At 38.2% G+C, this 21,883-nt stretch overlaps 1 protein-coding gene across 1 annotated transcript in view; it reads left to right on the forward strand.

Moving 5' to 3' along the window:
• Positions 1 to 21,883, forward strand: part of COL11A1 (collagen type XI alpha 1 chain) — a 299,114-nt gene that overhangs the window by 231,771 nt on the left and 45,460 nt on the right. The window contains exons 46-49 of the mRNA XM_060774023.2: positions 1,026 to 1,133; positions 14,570 to 14,623; positions 15,001 to 15,054; positions 15,141 to 15,194. Coding sequence (XP_060630006.2) covers positions 1,026 to 1,133; positions 14,570 to 14,623; positions 15,001 to 15,054; positions 15,141 to 15,194 — 270 coding nt within the window. The remainder of the gene's footprint in view (positions 1 to 1,025; positions 1,134 to 14,569; positions 14,624 to 15,000; positions 15,055 to 15,140; positions 15,195 to 21,883) is intronic.

Below are 21,883 nucleotides of genomic sequence, written 5' to 3' on the forward strand. Positions count from 1 at the left end.
AGAATAAATGTTACAATCACGCACATCGTTTAGTTGCTGAACTGTATCTGAAGTCAATGGGATTTTGATGCAGTCTTCAGAATTGTAGTCCAAACCTATGTGTAGTATTTTTCCACCATTCTCTGGACATTTCAGAAATAACACAGCCAATAGGTTAAGAACCTCACTGTTTTCTAACAATTCTAATATGCTTGTATTAGAATTAACCAGCATCTGCCAACTCTCAGCAAAATAGCTGATCAATAAAGTACATAACAAAATCTCATTTGCTGACTTTATTATGACTGGGCCACTTACTTTAATTGTTTCTGGAGAACACGAGTCTTTAGTTCACTGTAATTGCTGAGTGAATGAGTCAGAATACAATCACACAGTGCCACTGTCTTTCTATAAAGCTGATTCTTATCCCCACCACATGGTTTAATGCATTTATTTATTTATCCATAAAACAACATGTATTTCCTTCTTGTTGCAATTTCATACCACTTTAATTGCTAACAGTCAAGCAAACAACAGCAAGAATAAAATAAAAAGGAGATTTCACGTATCTTCCTCTTCTTGTACTTCCATACCACTTTAATTGCTAAGAGTGAGCCAAATAGCAAGAATAAAATAATTCCAAATACTAAGCAAAAGATGTCCTCTCTGTAGTACAGAAAGCCTTGATGGTGATGTGTTTCAGCTATTGAGAAAAGGCTGTTTTGCCTTGGCTTGCTGCCATTTGTGATCTCGTTGGAATTCCCTCATATATATATTAGATAACTCGATTTTTGTTGAGTCATTTTATTATTTATTATAGTGGCGTAAACTGCTTCAGGATTTGTGCAAATGGGATGCAGGGGAGTATTTCTAATGCATAATAAACAAATAAATAACTAAGTGTGCAGTTAAATTCCATTGCTTTTAGTGCCACATAATTTAGCATTAGAACATAAGTGAGATTAGTAGAGGAGGGCTTTTGCTGCTGCTACTGCTGCTGTTGTTCATTTGTTTCATGACTCATTATGTCTGTTTAAATCTGCTAGGGAGGTGATGGAGAGCCTGGCCCAAGAGGACAGCAAGGGATGTTTGGGCAAAAAGGTGATGAAGGTCCACGAGGTTTCCCTGGTCCACCAGGACCCATTGGTCTTCAGGTTTGTTTTATGATTCTTTCCTTTTTACAAAAAAAAAAGAGTAATGTCCTTGTTAAACTCTTTTCCCAGTTACCAAACAGACCTCACCTCTGAGGATGCTTGCCATAGATGCAGGCGAAACGTCAGGAGAAATGCCTCTAGAACATGGCCATATAGCCCGAAAAGACCCACAAGAACTTAGTCCTTGTTTCTGTTTCCATCATTATACAATGATGTTTTTAACATAAAGGATAGCAATCAAATGGACTAAGTACACTAAAGGCATCAGATCCTGCCTGATCATAAAAGCTAAGCAGAATCAGCCCTGGATAGGAGACAATCAACATATATCAGGTGCTGTCGGCTACATTCAGAGGATCAAACTGACAGAATCACCTAAGTACAGGCAGTCCCCGACTTATAGGCAAGATCGGTTCTATAGGTTTGTTCATAAGTTGAAATTTATGTAGGTCACAATAAGGTACATTTTAATTGTAACTCACCCCGCAGCACACACACTTTGGATAGCATAGGGAAGGGTTAATATCCCTGTGGAGTTTTGCTGTCTGTGCCCCTGTTCAGAAGATTTCACCTCACTTTCTGTCCCTGAAATAATTGGATCTTGAAAATTTGGCTTGTTGTAGAAGGAAGTATTGGTGTTAAAGCTTCAGTGGAGATGCCTTTTCCCCATGATAACTCTTTTAGGGGTAGATTTCTCTCACTTCTTTTTGTCTCAGCCCTGTTCTTAAGTATGGGTCATATGTAAGTTGGATGTCTGTAACTTGGGGATTGCCTGTATTCTTTGCCTAAGAAAACCCAATGAAATTCATGAATTTGTATAAGGCAAATACACATATAACAACACCAAATTTATGTATAGCGATCTTGTGTATTATTTATTTGTATACCACCCTTCTCAACCCTGAAGGGGACTTAGGGCAGTTCACAGTGTTGGTAACAATTCAGTTCTATCGATAAAAAAAGTATAAAACATCAAAATTTACCCTTCCCTGATTAAACATTAAACATTATTAAACACATCACATAAAATAACATCATATATCACACAAAGACATTGCCGTTGTCCATAAACAGTACTGGGTCATTGCACGTTCAACTTTCACTTTCACTTTAGATATTCCTGTGATGGGCCGAACACTTGGTTCCACAGCCAGGTCTTTAGCAACTCCGAAAAGTCAGGAGGAAGAGGGCTGACCTGATCTCACTCAGGAGGGAGTTCCACAGCCATGGGGCCACCCCCGAGAAAGCCCTGTCCCTCGTCCCCATCAGCCGCACCTGTGAGGCCAGTGGGGCCAAGAGCAGGACCTCCCCAGAAGAACTTAATCTATGAACTGGTGTAGTGTGTGTGCTAGACAATGGATCTGGGAAAGCTACTCAGGAAACCTACTGGACAAGTCACGCTCTCTCTGCCTAAGAAGAACTCAATGTTAAACCTCCTCTGAATAAATTTTACCAAAGAAACGTGTAGAATGGGAGCTGACCGGAAAGCACACAAACACAACAAAGATATGTTAATCAATACAGCTTACACTAAACATCCTCCCCAACCCTGCCCTTCCTGTTGAATCAAATAGACAGCAAAGATTCAATTATAGTGACTACTCCTAATAAATAAGTTCTCTAAAGACAAGAGTTCAGTCAGGGGCTTCCTGAAAAGTAAAACTGGTTGAAGTTAGTTGGAACATTTACTCCACAAAAAAAGTTTGGCATTGATGTTTTCTTTTGGTTTTTGTTTTTATTTGAAAAAAGAATGACTCGTTGAGGAATATGGATGTTTGTAGAGGTATGAATGCTCTGGAAAGAGTAAATATCCAAACACATTTTAAAATACCCTTTGATTGATATTTTTTAACCATAAGAGGAGATAAAAAGTAAGTTAAAATCCCGGCATTCAGTAAAAATAAGATGACAATAAATACAATAATTTTGTGGGCCATATTTGCAAACACCGAAGCCATTAGGTCCAAAAATGTGAAGAGTCCCACTTGAAATTAGTTGACATGAGATATAGAATTGGTAAAAGTTATTGTCAAATTGTAAACATATGGCACAGCAATGACAGGCAGATAAAACAGATTTTAAAAAACCAAAAGCTTATGTAATACTAAATGAGAGACCATTGCTTATTTGCAGCATGTCTGCTTTGTATTAAGAGTTCCAAAAAAATATGGCCTGAAACCCTGGAGTAGTAACATCAATTAGTGTAGACTACTACATACGAAACATTTTGGGTTTGAGGAAGAGTAAAACCTTGTCAGATGGACTTGCAGCAAGCACTGCAAGATATCTTTTTTTCCTATTTCACAACTTCTTTTGCAATTTTTGTGTATGTGTGCTTTCAGAAAATACTGCATTCTGTACAAAATACATTTTTGTGTGAAAAAGTATAAAAAGATGAAGAAATTATTGGTCCTTTTCATTTGTACTTGGAGCTGAAAAAATCTTTGCAGTTGGTCCCCTTTCCATTAAGATTGAGAATTATTATTATTATTATTATTATTATTATTATTATTATTATTTTCCATATTTCTTGTGCTAATTCCAGGGCCTAGCTATAGGATTGTTCCAAAAGATCAAATATAGATTAATTCATTTCTCTCCACCTGTCTTTTCTTCCTAACAAGGGGGATAAATGCACAGGTAGCAAGCCCCATATTATCTGAAACTGTTCATGGAGGCAGCATGATAATGCCACATCGTACTTACCTTTACATGGGGTGGACAAATGATTGGGGTAATTTGGAGTCGTGTGCCTCAAAAAATCTAGCAAACCAGATCAAGATATAATGGTTTAATGGCTGCTTTAATGGTTTTGTGGCTCCACCCCAATGAACAGGCAACACAGAGCTGCATATACCCATAGTTTGACACAGTGTAAGGCAATTTCTTATGTTCCTGATAGATAAATTCATAAATTATATCAAGAAGAAAGAACATTAAGGTTCAATTGCAATAGAACCTTTGTATGTAGGGACAATTTGTCCCCAAATACTGAGTGTTGAAGATCCAAGGTGGAGAAGAGTCTTTATGGGGCATCTCACTGGTTTCTACTCAAAATCGAACACCAAAGTGCATTGACTTTGGCCATCTTTGAGGAAAGCTCTTTGATATTCTCATGATTCACAGCTTAATATTCTATTCACTGTAGTGCATTTATGAGCCTCATGAGCATCTGTTCCCTGAGGTTCATCCTCATGGTGTTTCAGTCATTCCACTTACAACAGAATGTATATAAACACATATGCAACCTTTGAAGTGAAGATTCAGTGCAATATTCAACCCCCTTTTCTTGTTATGAAATAACTTAATAAGGCTCTCTAATATTTACCAGCTAAGGAGAATCGCATTTTGCCTTGCTTTTGTCTTTGAAACCATTATATTACAATAAAGCTGCATTAAACATCCTAGAATTCTAAGATGACTAACACAAGCTGCTCTTTTTCAGTATTTTAGAATGTAAATACAATTTCAGTTTGGTATGCACTAGGATGAGTGATGTACTTCACCTTTGTGTTTTTTAATTTAGTGAAAAGCTGTATAAGGCCAAGCACCCATTAGTTTGCATCTTGAACAAATGAATAATGTGTTCTTGTTGAATGATATTTCCTTGCATCTCATTTTTCTTCAAGTACATTGTTTCTGTGCACCTGGATGCCTCAGGCTGTAATGGTAATAAAGAACCATTGAGCAATCAAGAGCTCTTTTTAGTCACTGGGCTGATTCTCATAGTAACAAGCAAAACTCTTGTAGACCCTGTCCTTTGCTACTGCTATTATTCATAATATTATATGATATATACCAAACCTATTGATACTGTCTTCATGGTATCTCATTTTGATACCATTCATACCAAGAATGAAAAGTAAATGTAGTACAAATGATAATTTGAAAGATATAGTCCTTAATATCAAGGAGGTTGCATAGTACTCCTGAGAGTGAAGTTCTCTGTCCAGACTTCCATTCTGTAATAGCTTTTCCAGATAATGTAGGCTTATTTTCAGAAGACGGAACTTGCAAAACCACCTCTGAGTATTCTTTGTTTTGTTTTTCAAAAGAAATATGAAATTCCTAGGATCACCACATGTTGATAGATAACTTGAAGACACTATTACACATTAATCAATCCAAAGACTCAAAGAGTAGTTACTTACCATTGAACTAAGTGTAGATCAGGTCCTTTGCTTCAGAGAGTGGCTCCTGTCACAATGAAGATGACAAGAACAGGATTGGAACTAGCATGCTCATGTACGGCTGATGCCCATGCCAGTCCAAATCAGATTTCATACACTTGAACAGACCTAAGTTAAGAGGAAGTCTTATTCAATACTATTTATATCCCACTTTTCTCCTATTTGGGATTCAAAGCACATTTATTTATTTATATCCTGTTTTTCTCCCAAATCCAGAGTCAAAGCACCAAACAACATGTAAGCAAAACATATCTTACATAAAAATAAAAATAAGCAACAGATCAAAACATATCTGATAAAAGTATAAACCTGCAACACACGTAATATGTAACTAGCAAAAAAAAAAAACAAGTTAAATATTCAGTAGATTAAAACCCCAAACTAAAAGTAAAATCCAAAGCATACCATAAACTGAAACACAGCAGCTAAAACAGTATGAAGTAGAAAAGAAAAAGGGGAATTAAAAATAACGTTGCAATCAAAACATTATTTTAAAACAAAAATGCAAAACAATTGAAATACTTTACAAACACATTTACACACACACACACATACCATGTCTTTTATACATCAGTCCATTCTGGTCAGCCAAGGCTTACTAGTGATGAGACAACAGAGATGGGACTGCTCAAACCTTTCTTGAAACTGTGCCTTTGGGGCATATTTCAGCAGCCCCCATCTCTGTGTCCTGAATTTTACGAAATGTTTCAGCACAGGCAGGCATTTAAAAAGCTGATTTCTCCATGAAATTTAGTTTACATTTAAGGATTGCTGAAGCACATTCAGAGGCTTATCTCAGACTTCCTCCCAAGTTAGTTTGATAAACTCTTTAACCCATGCTAGAGCATAGTTTGGCAACGTGCCTTATCTAGCCACTTCAGTGGGAAGGTAGATTTAAATTGTATCATATGGTCAGTGTAGATGAGCTCAAAGACTTGGAGGGTATGGGATGATGAAAAAATTCTGCTGCCAAATACCATAACACTCAGGTAGGCACATATGAGGATATGTGATCTTCCAAATAGTCTGGACCTTAAATGTGAGCACCTTGAGTAATGCCTGAAAACAGAGTGGTAGTCATTGAAGCTGTTTTGGTCAAGGGGGTTATGTTCTTCTTACAACAAGTATCAGTAAGCAGTTTAGCAATGGCACTTTAAACCTGCTGAAGTTTCCAAACATATAGAGAACACTGCAGTAATCCAACTGGGATGTAATCAAGGCACATATTACTGTGGCCAGATCTGGCTTCTCAAGAAACAGGTGCAGTTGGCATACAGTTTTAACTGTTGAAACACATTCCTGACCACTGCCAAAGCCTCAGCACCCAGGTTCAGGAATGAAGAAAAAATATGTCCAAGTTACAGCCAGAATAGATTGAATCCCTATTTCCTGATTAGTCCATTGACTGACCAGGAACATCTCTGTCTTGTCTGGATTAGGCAACTTTTTGTCCTTATCTGACAACAGAGTAGCTTCCATTAACAATCTTGGCTCCATTGGAAGCAAACTGGCCAAAGTTCCCATAAGTTTCAGGGTGAAAATATTTCAGTGTAATTATTTATGAGTTTTTTATTTGCAAGATGATTATTTGGCAAACATCAATAAACATAAATTGAACTATATCTAGTCTCCCATGGTAATTAATGGCCTGGTTTATAGATTTAAAATTGAGCCTATATGTAACTTTCAAAATAAAAAAGGGCCTGCTAAGTTTGAATTACTAAAAACACGTTTATTGTCCAATAAATCTTAATAACAAAGCTCTAGGTAGACTGTTAGTATCTGTCATGGCAGCAAATTGTAATTGATGAGATACTTGCATCCACAATGAAGAGGTCTTCTTTACTTTTACTACAGTCACACCTGTGAATTAGTGATTTGTACTACATTTTTTTATTGTAAATATTTAGGACAGTGTTGTCTTCACCCTTGTGACTTTCCTTCACCTGTTCTGCGGTTAGGTATTAATTGTACTGCTTGAAATCCCATCCTTATCTTAATAGTGCGAACCATTTACACCTGAGGCATTTTGAATCTAAGTGGTTTCAATGGGAAAACCAAATGTATACTTGTATCATAAAACAGAATGTTGTCACAAAACAGAATTTTCATCCTTGATCCTTACACCATACTACATAGCAATGTTGCAAGACAAAGAGACTATTTGATTGTGATCCTGACTTCTCCAAAGTTCATGCCTGCTTCAGTCCACTAGAGAAGTTGTATGAGCACTACTTCTGATGAAATATTGCTTTTATGCAGTAGTTTTCTCTTATGTAATGTTGGGGAAAATTGATTTCAGTATCAAGGCTGCCTTTCTAGAGCCAATATTCAATAGCTGAATAGTAGAAAGCTGTTCTTCAGGATGCCAATAGATCAATCTGAGTCCTTCCCAAATAAGTAGCTATGGCTGTACGTACACTAGATAGATTACTTCAGTGTGAATCTCCCCGAGGGTAGTTCTGCTGCTAAATATGAGGGTTTGGGGCCACATTGCTCCTCCTGAGCTATTGCCTTATCCTTTGTGAATAGTAGGGCTGGGCAACCACGGAAAAATTTGATTCTAAAATCGATTCGTTTTTTGGGGGTTTTTTGCGTTTCGATTTTTAAAAGAATTCCGAATTTTTTCTTTTAAAAAGTTCGATATTTACGAAATTTCGTAAATTACAAAACAATACGAAACAATTACGAAACAATTACGAATCGATTCGTTAATGGCGGACGCAACCGCTCAATACGCTAAAAAACCTCCAAATGGGACAGGGGGAACTTCTGAAGCTTCCCTCTCCCTCTGTTGTTGACTGTTGGTGTGATATTTATAATTTTTTTTCACTGATTAAAAAAACAACAACTATAAAACTTGCCCCAGACATGCGGAAATAATAACGAAATGATTTCAAAACAATAACGAAACGAATACAAAACAAATTTGAAACAATTACGAAACGAATTTAAAAATTCGTTTCGTTTTTTAGTTGCTCCTGAATGGTTCGTTATCGCTTCGTTATAAAAAAAAAACGTATTTTTAACAAATTACGAAATTACGAAACGAAACCGCCCAGCCTTAGTGAATAGATCTGCATAGTAAAAAATGTGGGCTTGATTCAACAAGCCAGACCAGGGACTTTCCTCTACCCAGTTGTGTTAAACATAACCCCCCCCCCCGCAACCCCGGGTGTCTCTCCTAGCCTCCTTTGCAAAACCCAAATAATGGCAAAAGGCTGCCAGACCTGTGTCGGGGGGGGGGCTTGTCAGCCACCCTCTGAGATGGTTGTTGTAAAGAAAGCTTCTTATCTTAGGAGCATTTAACTCGAAATTGTTAAAGGCAGAATAAACTTCATACCACTGCCACCAGTAAAAGTAATATGCTGAGGTGAATTTCTAACTTGTTTAGAAGATCTTCAATAAAACTGCTTTAAATCTTTCTACGCAGAGGCTCATGTGAGGCAGATGTTGTTAACAATAAAACAATGATGTTTATTGAAAGAACTTGAATAAATCAGGTACAAAACTTAGCTGTTTCAAAGTATTGGCACTAAAAGCTTGTGGCTACTTTAAACAGTAGAATTCTTAAACACTTCTTGGTTACACAAGAAACACTTCACTCTTCCTCCACAAGAATCTAGCAGTTCTCGCACTGACTAGACTTCTTTGACTACGAACAATCCTCTCCCTAGGATCTGTTCCACTTCAGTATTCCAGCTATTTTCTCTCTCTAATAGCCCTCTGAATACTACACTAACCTACCCCTCCTAAAACCAGAGTCTACCTGACTCTCTAAACGACAGAACCTATCTGTTCAACATCCAGAGTCAATCTCCTGACAGGGTTTTAAAAACTTCTCTTTAAAGACATTTTTTTCCTTTTCCAAGTTAGGCTCTGCCCACCCTAACTCAGCCAATCACATTCCTCTCTCATTTCCCTCCAAAAGCTGCTCTTATTAAACACACCCCCTTCAGGAAATGAGTGACAAAATGAATTATCCCGGCACCCTTTCCAAGATGGCTGCCGAACTTCTTAGGCCTACTTTTTTCCTAGGCTTCTCTCAGCCTAACTGGTAGTGGGTTCACTACAGTTGTCAAGATAGCAGCGTTCTGGTTCCACTTAAAATCAGCCCAGCTTTCTCAACAGTTCCTAAATCAGGGGACAGCCTGATTCCTGCCTCCGGATATGGATTATCTCCTGTCAGCTTAACTCAGGGTCCTTCCACACAGTCATATAATCCAGAATATCAAAGCAAATAATCCACGATATCTGCATTGTAATGGATTGTATGAGTTGTTGTTGTTCATTCGTTCAGTCGTCTCCGACTCTTCGTGACCTCATGGACCAGCCCACGCCAGAGCTCCCCATCGGCCGTCACCACCACCACACACTGCCATATAATCCAGTTCAATGTGGATTTTCTACAGCTGTGTGGAAAAGGTCTCAGAGGAAAGTTGCATTAAGTGGCTTCCCCTGAGTTAATCCAGCTCAACTCAAGTTAATCCAGATCAAACCCAATGCAGCCACTGCAAGGCTGATCACAGACCACACTAGGGGCCCTTCCACACAGCCATATAACCCCAGAATATCAAGGCAGAAAATCCCACAATATCTGCTTTGAACTGGGTTATCTGAGTCCCCACTGCCATATATTCCAGTTCAAAGCAGATAATGTGGGATTTTATTCAGCTGTGTGGCAGGGGCCTAAGTGGTCGGTGTAGATACTGTGGAGCTCACTTTGAGTAGCTGGCCATTTGTGGCCACATCTGTTGGTGTCAGAATAGGGCACCTGCATAACCAACAAGAATTGCCAGTCACACAGGTGTCCTGTTCTGACATTAGTAGATGAGACCATGATGACCAGGCATTTGAACAAAGCTCCATAGGTGATAGGGAGTGACAATCCACATTAGACTCAGTTCAGTTGTCCAAACTGCCACAAAGGCCAGGGATATTATGGGTTTTCTAGCAAATCCCAGAGTGTTTTCCAATATTGGCTGAAGGTGGGTAAAGGCAGTCATCAGTGAATTCATTGTGAATTTGGGATTGTTGGCCAGCATAGACAAGTCCTATTGCTCATATCTCTGACCCAAGTACATCAAAGTCCTACCATTTAAACTAAATGTAGTGCCATAACTTCAGCGAGACTCCAATCAGCCTAAAGCAATATTACCAGTTTAACTAGGATCATTTTGAACTACCAATATGATGTTGTTGATAGCTGTGACTAACACAGTATCAATGAGAATTGAGCCACCTAGTCTTTGCTATTGTTGTAAAATGTGGAATTTTGGTTGCTAAGTGTAGTGGTTATTGACTGTGTATCTTGGTATCAAATTGGCCTTTAGAGACAATCCTTCAAATACTGCTTGAGATTCTATTGCCCCCTAGAGAATAAGACCATTGCAAATGGGATACTGCTCCTATTGAAGGAAATGGTGAAACTCCCATTGCTCTTAATGAATTTCAGGCTAAATAGGTAATTCTTTGACAGCTTTAGTTGGTTACACAATGTTGTATTTTCAGCCTGTCAAAAAAGAAAAGAAAAAAGAACCCCATGCTTTTTCATAAAGGCAGTGAAGCTGTGAATTTTCTGCTTAGGGAAAAAGTGTGTCTGCTGTCTGATTTTACCAGAAAGCATAAAAATGAAGGAAGAATTTATTATTTGCATGTGCACATGTAGCAGAATGATTATAAAACCCAAAGGATGCTTCTATCTTCCCTCATTTCCCCCATGCTCTCCTTGCTACATATATATAAGGAGCTTTAAATAGAAAGTCAGACTCTTTCTATGTCCTATCTTTTTCCCTTTTCTTTTCTGTTTTTCCCCCCCTCACAAAGGAATATTGAAAAACAATAGTTGAGAAATGCAGGGGAGGGCAGGGCGCAATTTTCTATGGATTCCCTGCAGGGTGCACCCCCAAAACAAGCCCATATACCTCTATTTTTATTTTTGTTCTTGTGAAAGCAGTGACAGGAAGTGACATTGCACCACTCCAAATTGCCAATTTAAGAGGGACTTTAGAGAAAAATGGTATTTGGGTGTGTACAGGAGTCTAGGGTGCTTGCAGAAGTTGTGGGGTATTCTGTGTTTTTGCATGCATTTGGTGGGTTTATGCATGATTTAGGAACAAGAAATGGTCTGAAAATTGTATGTTTCATAAATATTGGTGGTGGAAAACTTTGGGCAATTCAATTATTAGAGGTGTCAGACTTGTGGCAATCCAAGCTCCAACTTCCAGAATTCTTGGCCATTAGACAAGCTGGCTAGGGCTCCTGGCAGTTGGAGACCCAACTATCTGGAGGACTACAAGTTTGAAATGTCTGACTAGGATGTCCAGGGTTTGCATGTGTTTCACAGATTGCACTATGTCCAGCACTGGTTAGAGCAGTGGTTCTCAACCTTCCCAATGCAACAACTCCTTAATACAGTTCCTCATGTTGTGGTGATCCCCAACCATAAAATTATTTTTGTTGCTACTTCGTAACTGTCATTTTCCTACTGTTATGAATCGGAATATAAATATCCGATACGCAGAATGTATTTCCATTCACTAGATGAAATTTGGCACAAATACCCGATACATGAATATTGGTGGGGTGGGGAGGGGATTTATTTTGTCATTTAGGAGTTGTAGTTACTGGGATGTATAGTTCACCTACAATCAGAGCATTCTAAACTCCTCTGACAATGAAATTGAATGAATCTTGGCACACAGAACTCCCATAACCAACAGAAAATACTGTATTTTCCAATGGTCTTTGGTGACTCCTTTGACACCCCCTTATAATACCCCTGGGAGTCCTGACCCCAGGTTGAGAAACACTGGGTTAAAAGGTGGTAAGGCTTTTTAAAAAAAGGATCCATTACATGACTGTAGCAAATGGCTGCAGACTATTGAAGTAAAATGTAATAAATTGCATATTTGCTAGAAGAGGCAGATAGTTTCTCCCAAAAGACTGAGTGAGAATGCTGAAATTCTGAACAAATTCAAAGCACACAAATGCTAAGACATAGAACTGTGTGTCTAAAGACAAATACCCATTTAGTGCATCTCTAAATAATTGAAAACACCTACCACTGTATGCTGTTTGGAAGGTAGCAGTGGGACAAGAATGCATAGACTTTTCTGCTCCACACCTTTTGACAAGCAATGGATATTTTTCATTAAGCTTGTCATTGCTCATTACAGGCTTTATCTTTGAATACAGTATAGTCTCTTAAACTTCCAAATAATCAAGGGATGAAGTAGACAAACTGTCCATTAAGAAAAGTGATGCTGTCCCATTCAAACATGCTAGAAAATGGCACAGAAAAGCACACAAAGCAGCAAAACCCTTCAATGTTCTTTAACTGGTGTCTCCACATTCCTATCGATGAAAATTTTCCTCCTCCTCCTCCTCCTCCTCCTCCTCCTCCTCCTCCTCCTCCTCCTCCTCCTCCTCCTCCTCCTCCTTCTCCTCCTCTTCTTTGTTCCAGAACAGAACTTGCTGGTTTGGTCCTCAGTTTCACTGAAATCCCTTGTTGCACAAATCTCTTAATTGGCCAGAGGAGAGACATTGGGGGAGTACCCAGATCTGGATGCCTAGTTGATGATTTGATCCTCATGTCAAAACTACTTTGTAGTTCCTTTCCAGGCTGATGAAGAACTTGTATAAAGGAGTTCTGCATGATTAGTCACTGTGTATAGTCATGTCACTTCAACATATAATTACCTGGTTTGGAATACGAATTTGAATAGTGTCTTAATGCCTGGAAGCAATATGATTCAGACCTCTGAAATTCTTCTATGACTTGTTGTGAAAAATTGGATTTTGCAGGTGCACAAATAATGTTTCTTAAATTTAAAGAAACAACTCATAGTTATGTCGGATTGCATTATGGAATTTCCCTCCTCTCCATTCTCCCCACTAACCATAGAAACCACCTGAAAATCTGGCTCCTTTTAAACTATACAGTGTCAATATTGCCATGTCAATATCCTATGGAATTCTAGGTTTTGTGGTTTGGTGAGAAACTACTGCTCTCTAACTAAGATTTCACAGTACCATATTTAAACTACAGATCCCAGGATTCCACAAAATGGAACCATGGCAGTTGAAATGGAATCACACTACCATAACTTTTTAGAATGAAATAAATATATATCTGAGGGCAGGGTTTGTGATCATCCAAAGAGGTTTGGGTGATTTTTGACAGCTGCATTGGGTGGGTAAATTGTCTCCATCTTATGCTGAATTATTCTGGTTGCAAAAAGCAAACTCCAGCACTGAATACAGCCTTATATTCTTTGTTAGTTTGAATGATAGTGTCATTTCACAGTGTACAGTTTTACACCTATGATTCCACTTTAACAATCATGGTTCAATTCTTAGGAATCTTGGGATTTGCAGTTTAGAGACATAATGAATTCTCTACTAGAGAGAGTGTTAGTGCTTCTCAAATTACACAACCCAGGATTCTACAGGATTCCTCTTCAGCAGTCAAATCAGACTCATAGCACTATCAATGTTGTGTGAAAAGAGGCCCAGACCCCAAGTGATGCTGATGCAGAAATAAGGAAATGATGAATGATCATGCAGACATTTAGGGACCAACAGACAAGTCTTATGCTGTTCTTGATTTTTATCGGAAACAAGGCCTTGCGTGATGTGCCAGACATCTATTTGTCATTGCTGTAATTATTTGTTTAACTGATTTCAATTTTATAGTGGATTATTTGCTTTTTAACTTTCTATTCTGCTAATTTTAAGAATACTTGCTTTAATTGCTACATGCCACCATGATTCACAGATAGAGAAAGAATCAAATACTTTCAAACTTAAGCAGTATTCAAGTAGTTTGTTCCTGCTGAATGAATTCAAGTAACCATCAGAGAGGCCCCTCTTTTTAGTAACAGAACGTCAATTATGAGCATTAACAGAGAGTTTAGCCTAGCCTAACACCATCTTTGTTGTCATATCAGATAAAGCAATTTTTGTTCCTGAATATTTTTAATTTAAAAACGAATTATGATAATAAATGCACCTCAGATTCCATGTTTCAGAAATATTTTTAGTGTTTAATATTTTCAATTTTAATGAAATTTTCATTTTTGTATTTGTTAGGTAAGTTGCCCTGTAAATGTGAGAAATAAATGCAAACTACCTAAGATCTGCAGGAATATAAACTTACATGTAAAGATGGTCTGTTTGGTGATTGCATGGTAATTTATTGGATCTTGATATAAAATAATTCACTACATCTTTTTCTATCACTAGGGTCTTCCTGGACCACCAGGTGAAAAAGGTGAAAATGGTGATGTTGGTCCAATGGTAAGTTCAACTTCACCCAGCCCTCCATACTTAGATACTACTGGATGAATTACTCAAAATGGGACACCTGTCCTTCCATATGAGCATTCGTTTTCCCCTTAGTCAGGAGATTGTCCATTGGTTATAAACTTTCAGAGAAGATAAAATGTTCTGGGGGGCGGGGGAGGAGAGGAATTGAAGTTAGTTAAGTAATGAACCAATATTGTCATTTAAGAAATACAAGGACTAATATCAGCATTAGCAGTTGCATTGTAATTGTGATTACATTTTCCATGTACTGGAAGCTCCTAATCTATCTAGTTCTGTCAAACAGTCTATTGCATATTAATAATCTTTATTTATTCATTGATTGTTCTTGATGTCTTTGTGTCATACAGGGTCCCCCTGGTCCCCCTGGCCCAAGAGGTCCCCAAGGTCCAAATGGAGCTGATGTAAGAAACATACCCTTATTATTATTTTTAAATTTTGTCTATAAACAAGCAACACATGCTCCAACTAAGGTGTTTTATCATCTTAGGGTCCTCAAGGTCCTCCAGGTTCAGTTGGCTCTGTTGGAGGTGTCGGTGAGAAGGTAAGCAAGTCAACTTTGACAACCACAAGCATGTCAACAATATCAGTCATTAGCTTGCTTAAGGTGTAGGAGTGTGTCTGTATTCTACTCAGTGGACTTATTTTTATATCCCAAAATCCATGTCAGTAACTAAGGATTGAAGAGGAAATGCTGGGAATGTATAGCAGGCTGTAATGCAGATTCAGAATTCAAAATAAAGGTAGCAGAGCTTCCATAAGTGATGATAAACATAGAAGGCCCAGAAACTGGTTATTTCTACTGTTCTCATTCTTCAGAGGCTATTCAAGTTTTCAGTGGTACGAACTAGAGTTTGCAAGACAGGGGCAGAGTAAAGACACCGAAGATAAATAGAAAATTCTTCCCAGCAGTATTACTTAGCTGTCAAGCAGGATAGCCTTTTGCTCAGTTATACAGCTTCCCTTTCTCATTGCTCAATTGCTGGCTCTATTTTCTTAGTCCCTCTTATTTTTCATTCTAGCAAGTCAATGTTAATGGCCTGACCCTTCATTTGCACTGAAAGTAAATTATCCATTCTGAAGACCACAAGACATTTATTTCCCTGCCTTCTGCCCATTTCCACATAGACATCCAGATGAGAACTAGTGTGGACTTGTTCCTATATAACAACAACAACAGCAGCAATCATCATCACCAGCAGCAGCAGCAGCTTTATTTATATACCACCCTATCTCCCCAAGAGGATTCAGGGTAGTTTCCAACATAAGGCAAAACATTCAATTGCCAGAAGGGAAAAAAAACCATACAAACAAATTAAAATAAACATAATATCATAAACATAAAATCCTGCTAAAACAAACACAAAAAATTAAAAACCAGTTTCATTATAACTCCATCAGATGGGTTCAAAATACTGTTTAGGAGAATAAATGTACTGTGACACAACAGGTCACCACTTGAAGCCTTTTAGGTGAGCCACAGGGAAATAAGATTTCCTTCTTTGTGGTATCTACTTGGCCTAAATATTGCACAATGCAGACATTCTAGGCAATAAACAGACTATCGGAGAGACCACAGCACTCTTTGTAGAAGGTTCATGGCCATAACTGTATTTAAGGGAAATATCTCTCTATTTAGGCTGCCTTCGAGGAAACTGCTGTCAGTGCACATCTTTTTGTGGCAGTACAAAAATGGTACATTTTCTCCAGCATTAACAGCCTTTAGAGACAAAAATCTTGCAGCAGGTAATAATGTAGATCAGCCACTTCCTTAAAGCCCTTCATTACCCTTATTGTTGTGATACAAACTGAAATGAAGAAAATGCATTGTGAAAGCACTGGAGAAAATGGGACGATTTCTCACCTGTGGATTCCCAGAGCAGCACACAAGACATTTCCCCCAGGTTCCTTTTCTTCCAGCATCTTACATGTAGGGATGGAAGATTTCTTCCCATTGCAACTGGAAAAGCTGCAAGTGTTTTGTCTTGGCAATTGTTACTTTTTGTGTTGCTCACACAGTTATCAGTCATTCTATTTTTAGTTACATTCGCTGCAATAGAGCATGCTTGTCAGGAATATTGCTTTTCTGTTCAGTCTGGGAAACAGGATAGCTGCAGGGAGCTGCTTCAATGAGAACACCTTGCCATTTTAAAATGGCATGGCAAAATCTTTTCAGCACTAGTTTGGCATGTCAAAAAATACTGTCCAGAGGGGGCCAACATTAGTGTGTGTGGGGGGGGGGGAGGCAACCGGGTCAACTCACTGCAAATTCAAGATTATATACACCATGAATCACTAGCAGTGCTTAAAGGCTGTTGTTGTGCCTTGAGAACACTCTCACAACTCATGCAATATGTAAAATTCTTGATATTTTCCTTTATGAAAAATGCCCCCCTGCAAACAATTTCAACACACATATAGGGCCACTTTGAACGAGGACAAACCTATTTCAGAATCCGGAGTGCATCACATTAACTTTCTGGTTTTAAAAAGGCATGCTCAGGGCTCGAAATAGCCACAGGGGAAAGCGAAAACCTGTAACAAAATCATTCCCCATTCCCCCATTTTGGAATAATTATTGCTCCTTTAGATTCATTAAAGTTGTCAGTGTGCTCCTGGCAAAATATTACCTCTGTTATGTCTTTTCAAAATCCAGCACTCTTAAGATGTGTTAGACCAGGCATGGGCAAACTTGGGCCCTCCAGGTGTTTTGAACTTCAACTCCCACAATTCCTAACAGCCTCAGGCCCCTTCCTTTCCCCGCTCAGTCACTTAAGCGGCTGAGGAGGAAAAGGAAGGGTCCTGATGCTGTTAGGAATTGTGGGAGTTGAAGTCCAAAACACCTGGATGGCCCAAGTTTGCTCATGCCTGTGTTAGATTGTAAGATCCATCATCCTCTATCAACATAACAACATGTAATGCTCCAAGGGAAATTACACCCCCTCATCCTGGACCTACCATGCAATTCCTGATTGTCTTAGAATGTGATTGCCTTAGATGTGATTCTCTGTAGTACAAAAATACATAAATACACTATCATAGCATTATGACCATGTGAACATCAGTTTCACTGCTGTTCAGGCAGTCCCTGAGTTACAAGCATCCAACTTACAAATGACACACAGTTAAGAACAGGACTGAGACAACAGGAAGAGAGAGAAATTTACCCCTAGGAAGAAAAATTCACTCGTGAAAGAGTTATCATGGGGGAAAAGTGTCTCCACTGAAACTTTATCACCAATCTTTGTTTCCACAGCAAGTCAAATTTTTTTCAAAATCCAATTATCACAGGGAGAGAAAGTGTAGTTAAATCTTCTGAACAAGGACACAGAAAAACAAACACAACAGGGGTGTTAACCCGTCTCTATGCTATCTATCTCTATCTATCTATCTATCTATCTATCTATCTATCTATCTGAATGGGGATACATTTAAAATACACCTGTTTCAACTTACAAACAAATTCAACTTAAGACCAAACCTACAGACTCTGTCTTGTTTGTAACTTGGGGACTGCCTGTTCTAGAATTAAAACTGGTTTAAAAATTCTGTCATCCTGTCAATATTTCACACAAGTTTCAACTAAACACTCATTGTTCTTATTTGAAACATTTTGCTATTTTCCTTGAAACACTAAGTCAATTAGTAGTCATGAGATATTTTTTGACCAATTATAAGGGGAAAGGAAACCATTACATTTTTTTTTGGGGGGGGGGGGAGGTTAGTTGAACAAAATTATACACACACACACACACACACCAGCCAATGTAAGCAACAATATAAGCAAAAAGAGTATTAGGAATATGGAACACATCTAGATTTTTAATTATCATTTCCCAAAAACTTGAGCAACAATTTGCATTTCAGTGTTATCACATTTGCCAGATTTTTACTTTTATTCCTGTTATTGGAGCAGAAGGAAATTCTCTGAAACATTCCAAAGCGCAGTGGACTCCGGTAGTACCGTGGTTTAAGCAAATAAAAGCACCACAGTGTCAAAAGCTAATCAAGCTTTAAATTGAAAAATGGCCTCATAGTATAATATAAATAATGGCAAAGTGATAGACTGAATGCACTTTAGTGCTACCTGATTAAAATTATTTTAAAAACTGACAGACATAATGTAGCATGAACTTTTTAAGTTTATCACGTACCTGTGAGTTTGTACCTGAAATTTTGAATAGCATTCCATATTTCTTATGAAATAGGCCACGGTTTGAAAATACATACAATGACATTTTAATTTTTTTTAAAATGTTGCCTGTCAGCCTTAGGTCCCTTAGTGATCTGAGTAATGATATTGAATCATTCAATTGATCATATGGCTGTCCTTTTGGAACCTTGTTGCAATTCTGCCATCATAATTTCATTATTTTTTTGTAAATGTTCACAAGTAAGTGGTTACTTAAACCGTGGAGCTTTGTATGCTTGGGGTGAGGGTTCGACACAACAAGACAAACAAGACAGCTTTGGATTCTGACCTAGCGGTTAACTAAAAAAAGTGGGACCTCTTGAACTTTCCTCTTTGCACTCCACACAGTTGAAGTCCTCTCTAAATTATTTTTCTTCTTAAGTATACAGAGTCTTTTCCATATCCTTTTAATGCACTACTACACAGCTCCTATCCCTCCAGGTACAGATCTGTCAAAGCTCTGTATTCAGAAACATTGTCTGAAGTCACAGGTCAGTCAAAATAATTTGGATTTGTCACGGAGCACTTCTTAATCACTCTCAGAAATGGAGGCAGTTGGGTGTCACGGAGCCCTCAGGTGCTTTACTTTTCTCTACAAGTGAAGATGCATCTGCTTATTTTGGATGCCTGTCTTTTTTATTTCCTTTTTTTCAATCCAGTAAAATAACCTGCGATTCACCTTATCATACCCAATGTCATCCTTTCTTCTTACAGTCTTTTTAATGATATGTTCCACTAGTGTTGACATCTGTCACAAAACTTTGGTTCAGAGTTACTTTCCATTCTCTCCCCCCATTATTTGTATAGATTCCCTCCAGGGAAAACTTCTCTTCTATTAGCATCATGTCAAAACAAATCAGAGACTCTGAACCAATGTGTCCAAACTATTCTCTTAATAGAATCACTCCCAATGCTTCATCATTTTCCTACTTACCTGTTAGAATAAATCACTTACTGATCAATACTGAGGTTCAGAGATGAGCCGTGCAGAAACCATAAATATATCATGATAGCTTTATGGAAGACAGCCATCTTTTTTCCTATTCTGAGAAAAATTGATTGTGAGCTAATTATAGTAGATGTCATCATATCAAATCATCAAACTTTGCAACTAAACTTTGTTAATAAATAGTGATATTGTCCCATTCAGAGGCATTGGATAACACAATTCTGTATAGCAAAGAATACTCAAGAGGATACTGGCTTGTGAATTAGGCCCACAAACTTATCACAAACAACTATCCCTACTCCTAGTTCAACGCACACACAAAGCAACCCACAATAGCAAAACAAACTTTGCTTTGGGAGATGAGGAGTGGGAAAAAACACTAAGGTTTCTTCAGGAATTCTTGAGAAGACCACAAAGCTTCTGAGAAAGTCTAGAAAAAACAAATTGAATAATTATGAGAGATGATGGGGGGACTATGTATAGGGTCATGGAACTTACCTATCACAACAAACACATGATATAAGTTTTAGAATATATGCAAAAATACAGTGGATTGTGTTTTTCCTCATCTGAGCTGCCACACAATTTAGAGTCAAAAATTGTTCAGTCTGGAATTCCTCACACCATGAAAATACATAATATTTCTGCTTCTCGCCTCCATTTTTGCAACATACTTTTGTGAAAGCATGGTTTGCCCTAAAGTTCCCCCAGGCTTGTACTGCATCCTAGATAATACAATTTGCAGTCCATTGTAAAGAAGTGGAAGAACATTTGTCATTTTTGCAGGCACTGTGTCTGACTAATGTTGACTGAGTGAGTTTGAAAAACTATGTGGCTCAGTGGAAACAAAATATTCAGTCATTGAAAGTAATGTTTAAAGTCCTTTTAAATACGTATAAGCCAACTTCAGACCTTGATGTGTTCTGGTGATTGTATTTTAACTACCATATATACTCATGTATAAGTATAAATATGTATAAATCAAGGACATGTTTGGGGGACAAAATTATGTAATTTTTTTGACTCATGGATAAGTAAAGGTCAAAACTTAGGGATATGTAACAAATCTTTTCCTCTCCTTTTAGAAATGCATAGAGTGAGCATATTTATGAAGTAAAGGAGAAGGTCTCTTTATTTGAGAAGTTATGATGAAGAGGAGTGTAAATTACATTGCTAATCTTAAAATGTTTACAATTATACAAATACAGGCTCAGTACAAAGGCAATGATAAGAGGTAGATGAGATAAGTTCTCACCCCATTACCTCTCTTTTGCCCAAACTCAAAGTATAGAAAGCAGTCCTCCCATATTCCTCCTTCCTCACCTTCTCCCCATTTTCTGAGCAGCGTTCAGAAATAACATGAGGGAACCTGAAGAATGTGGTATACCTTGAGGTAAAGTAGAAATAGGGTAGTCATTTCTAATAGGTGCACACAGGTTTGTATAGTAAGTTTCTATTAAAAATGGCCATCACAGTTTCTTTGCAAAGCTGTTATTAAAAATGGCCACTACCTTTCCACTCTGCCTCAAGTGCCCAAAATGGTGACTGCATCAAATTCTCCAGGCTCCCTCATATTGCTATTGGACACAACTTGAGTGAGGGGAAAAGTGAGGAAGAAAATAGGAATGCCTTTCTTTCTCTAGTTCGGGCAGAGCCCCCAGTGGCACAGTGGCTTAAACCCTTGTGCCAGCAGGACTGAACACCAACAGGTCAGAGGTTCGAATCTGGGGAGAGTGCAGATGAGCTCCCTCTGCCAGCTCCAGCTCTCCATGTGGGGACATGAGAGAAGACTCCCACAAGGATAATAAAACATCAAAACATCTGGGCATCTCCTGGGCAACATCCTTGCAAAAGGCCAATTCTCTCACGCCAGAAGAGACTTGCAGTTTCTCAAGTTGCTCCTGACATGGAAAAACTCTTGTTTGGTCAAGTGATGGGAACTTCTTGCCTGTGCCTCTTGTCATAGCCTTCATGTCTGCTCCCTGTTCCAGCACTGAGTCACATATAAGATGACCCAGGTTTTAGGATCGGTTTTTTTGTCATTGCTTTATTTATTTATTTATTTATTTATTTATTTACAGTATTTCTATAC

This window comes from Anolis sagrei, chromosome 4 (genome assembly GCF_037176765.1).
Source record: "Anolis sagrei isolate rAnoSag1 chromosome 4, rAnoSag1.mat, whole genome shotgun sequence".
NCBI classification, from domain to species: Eukaryota; Metazoa; Chordata; class Lepidosauria; order Squamata; family Dactyloidae; genus Anolis; species Anolis sagrei.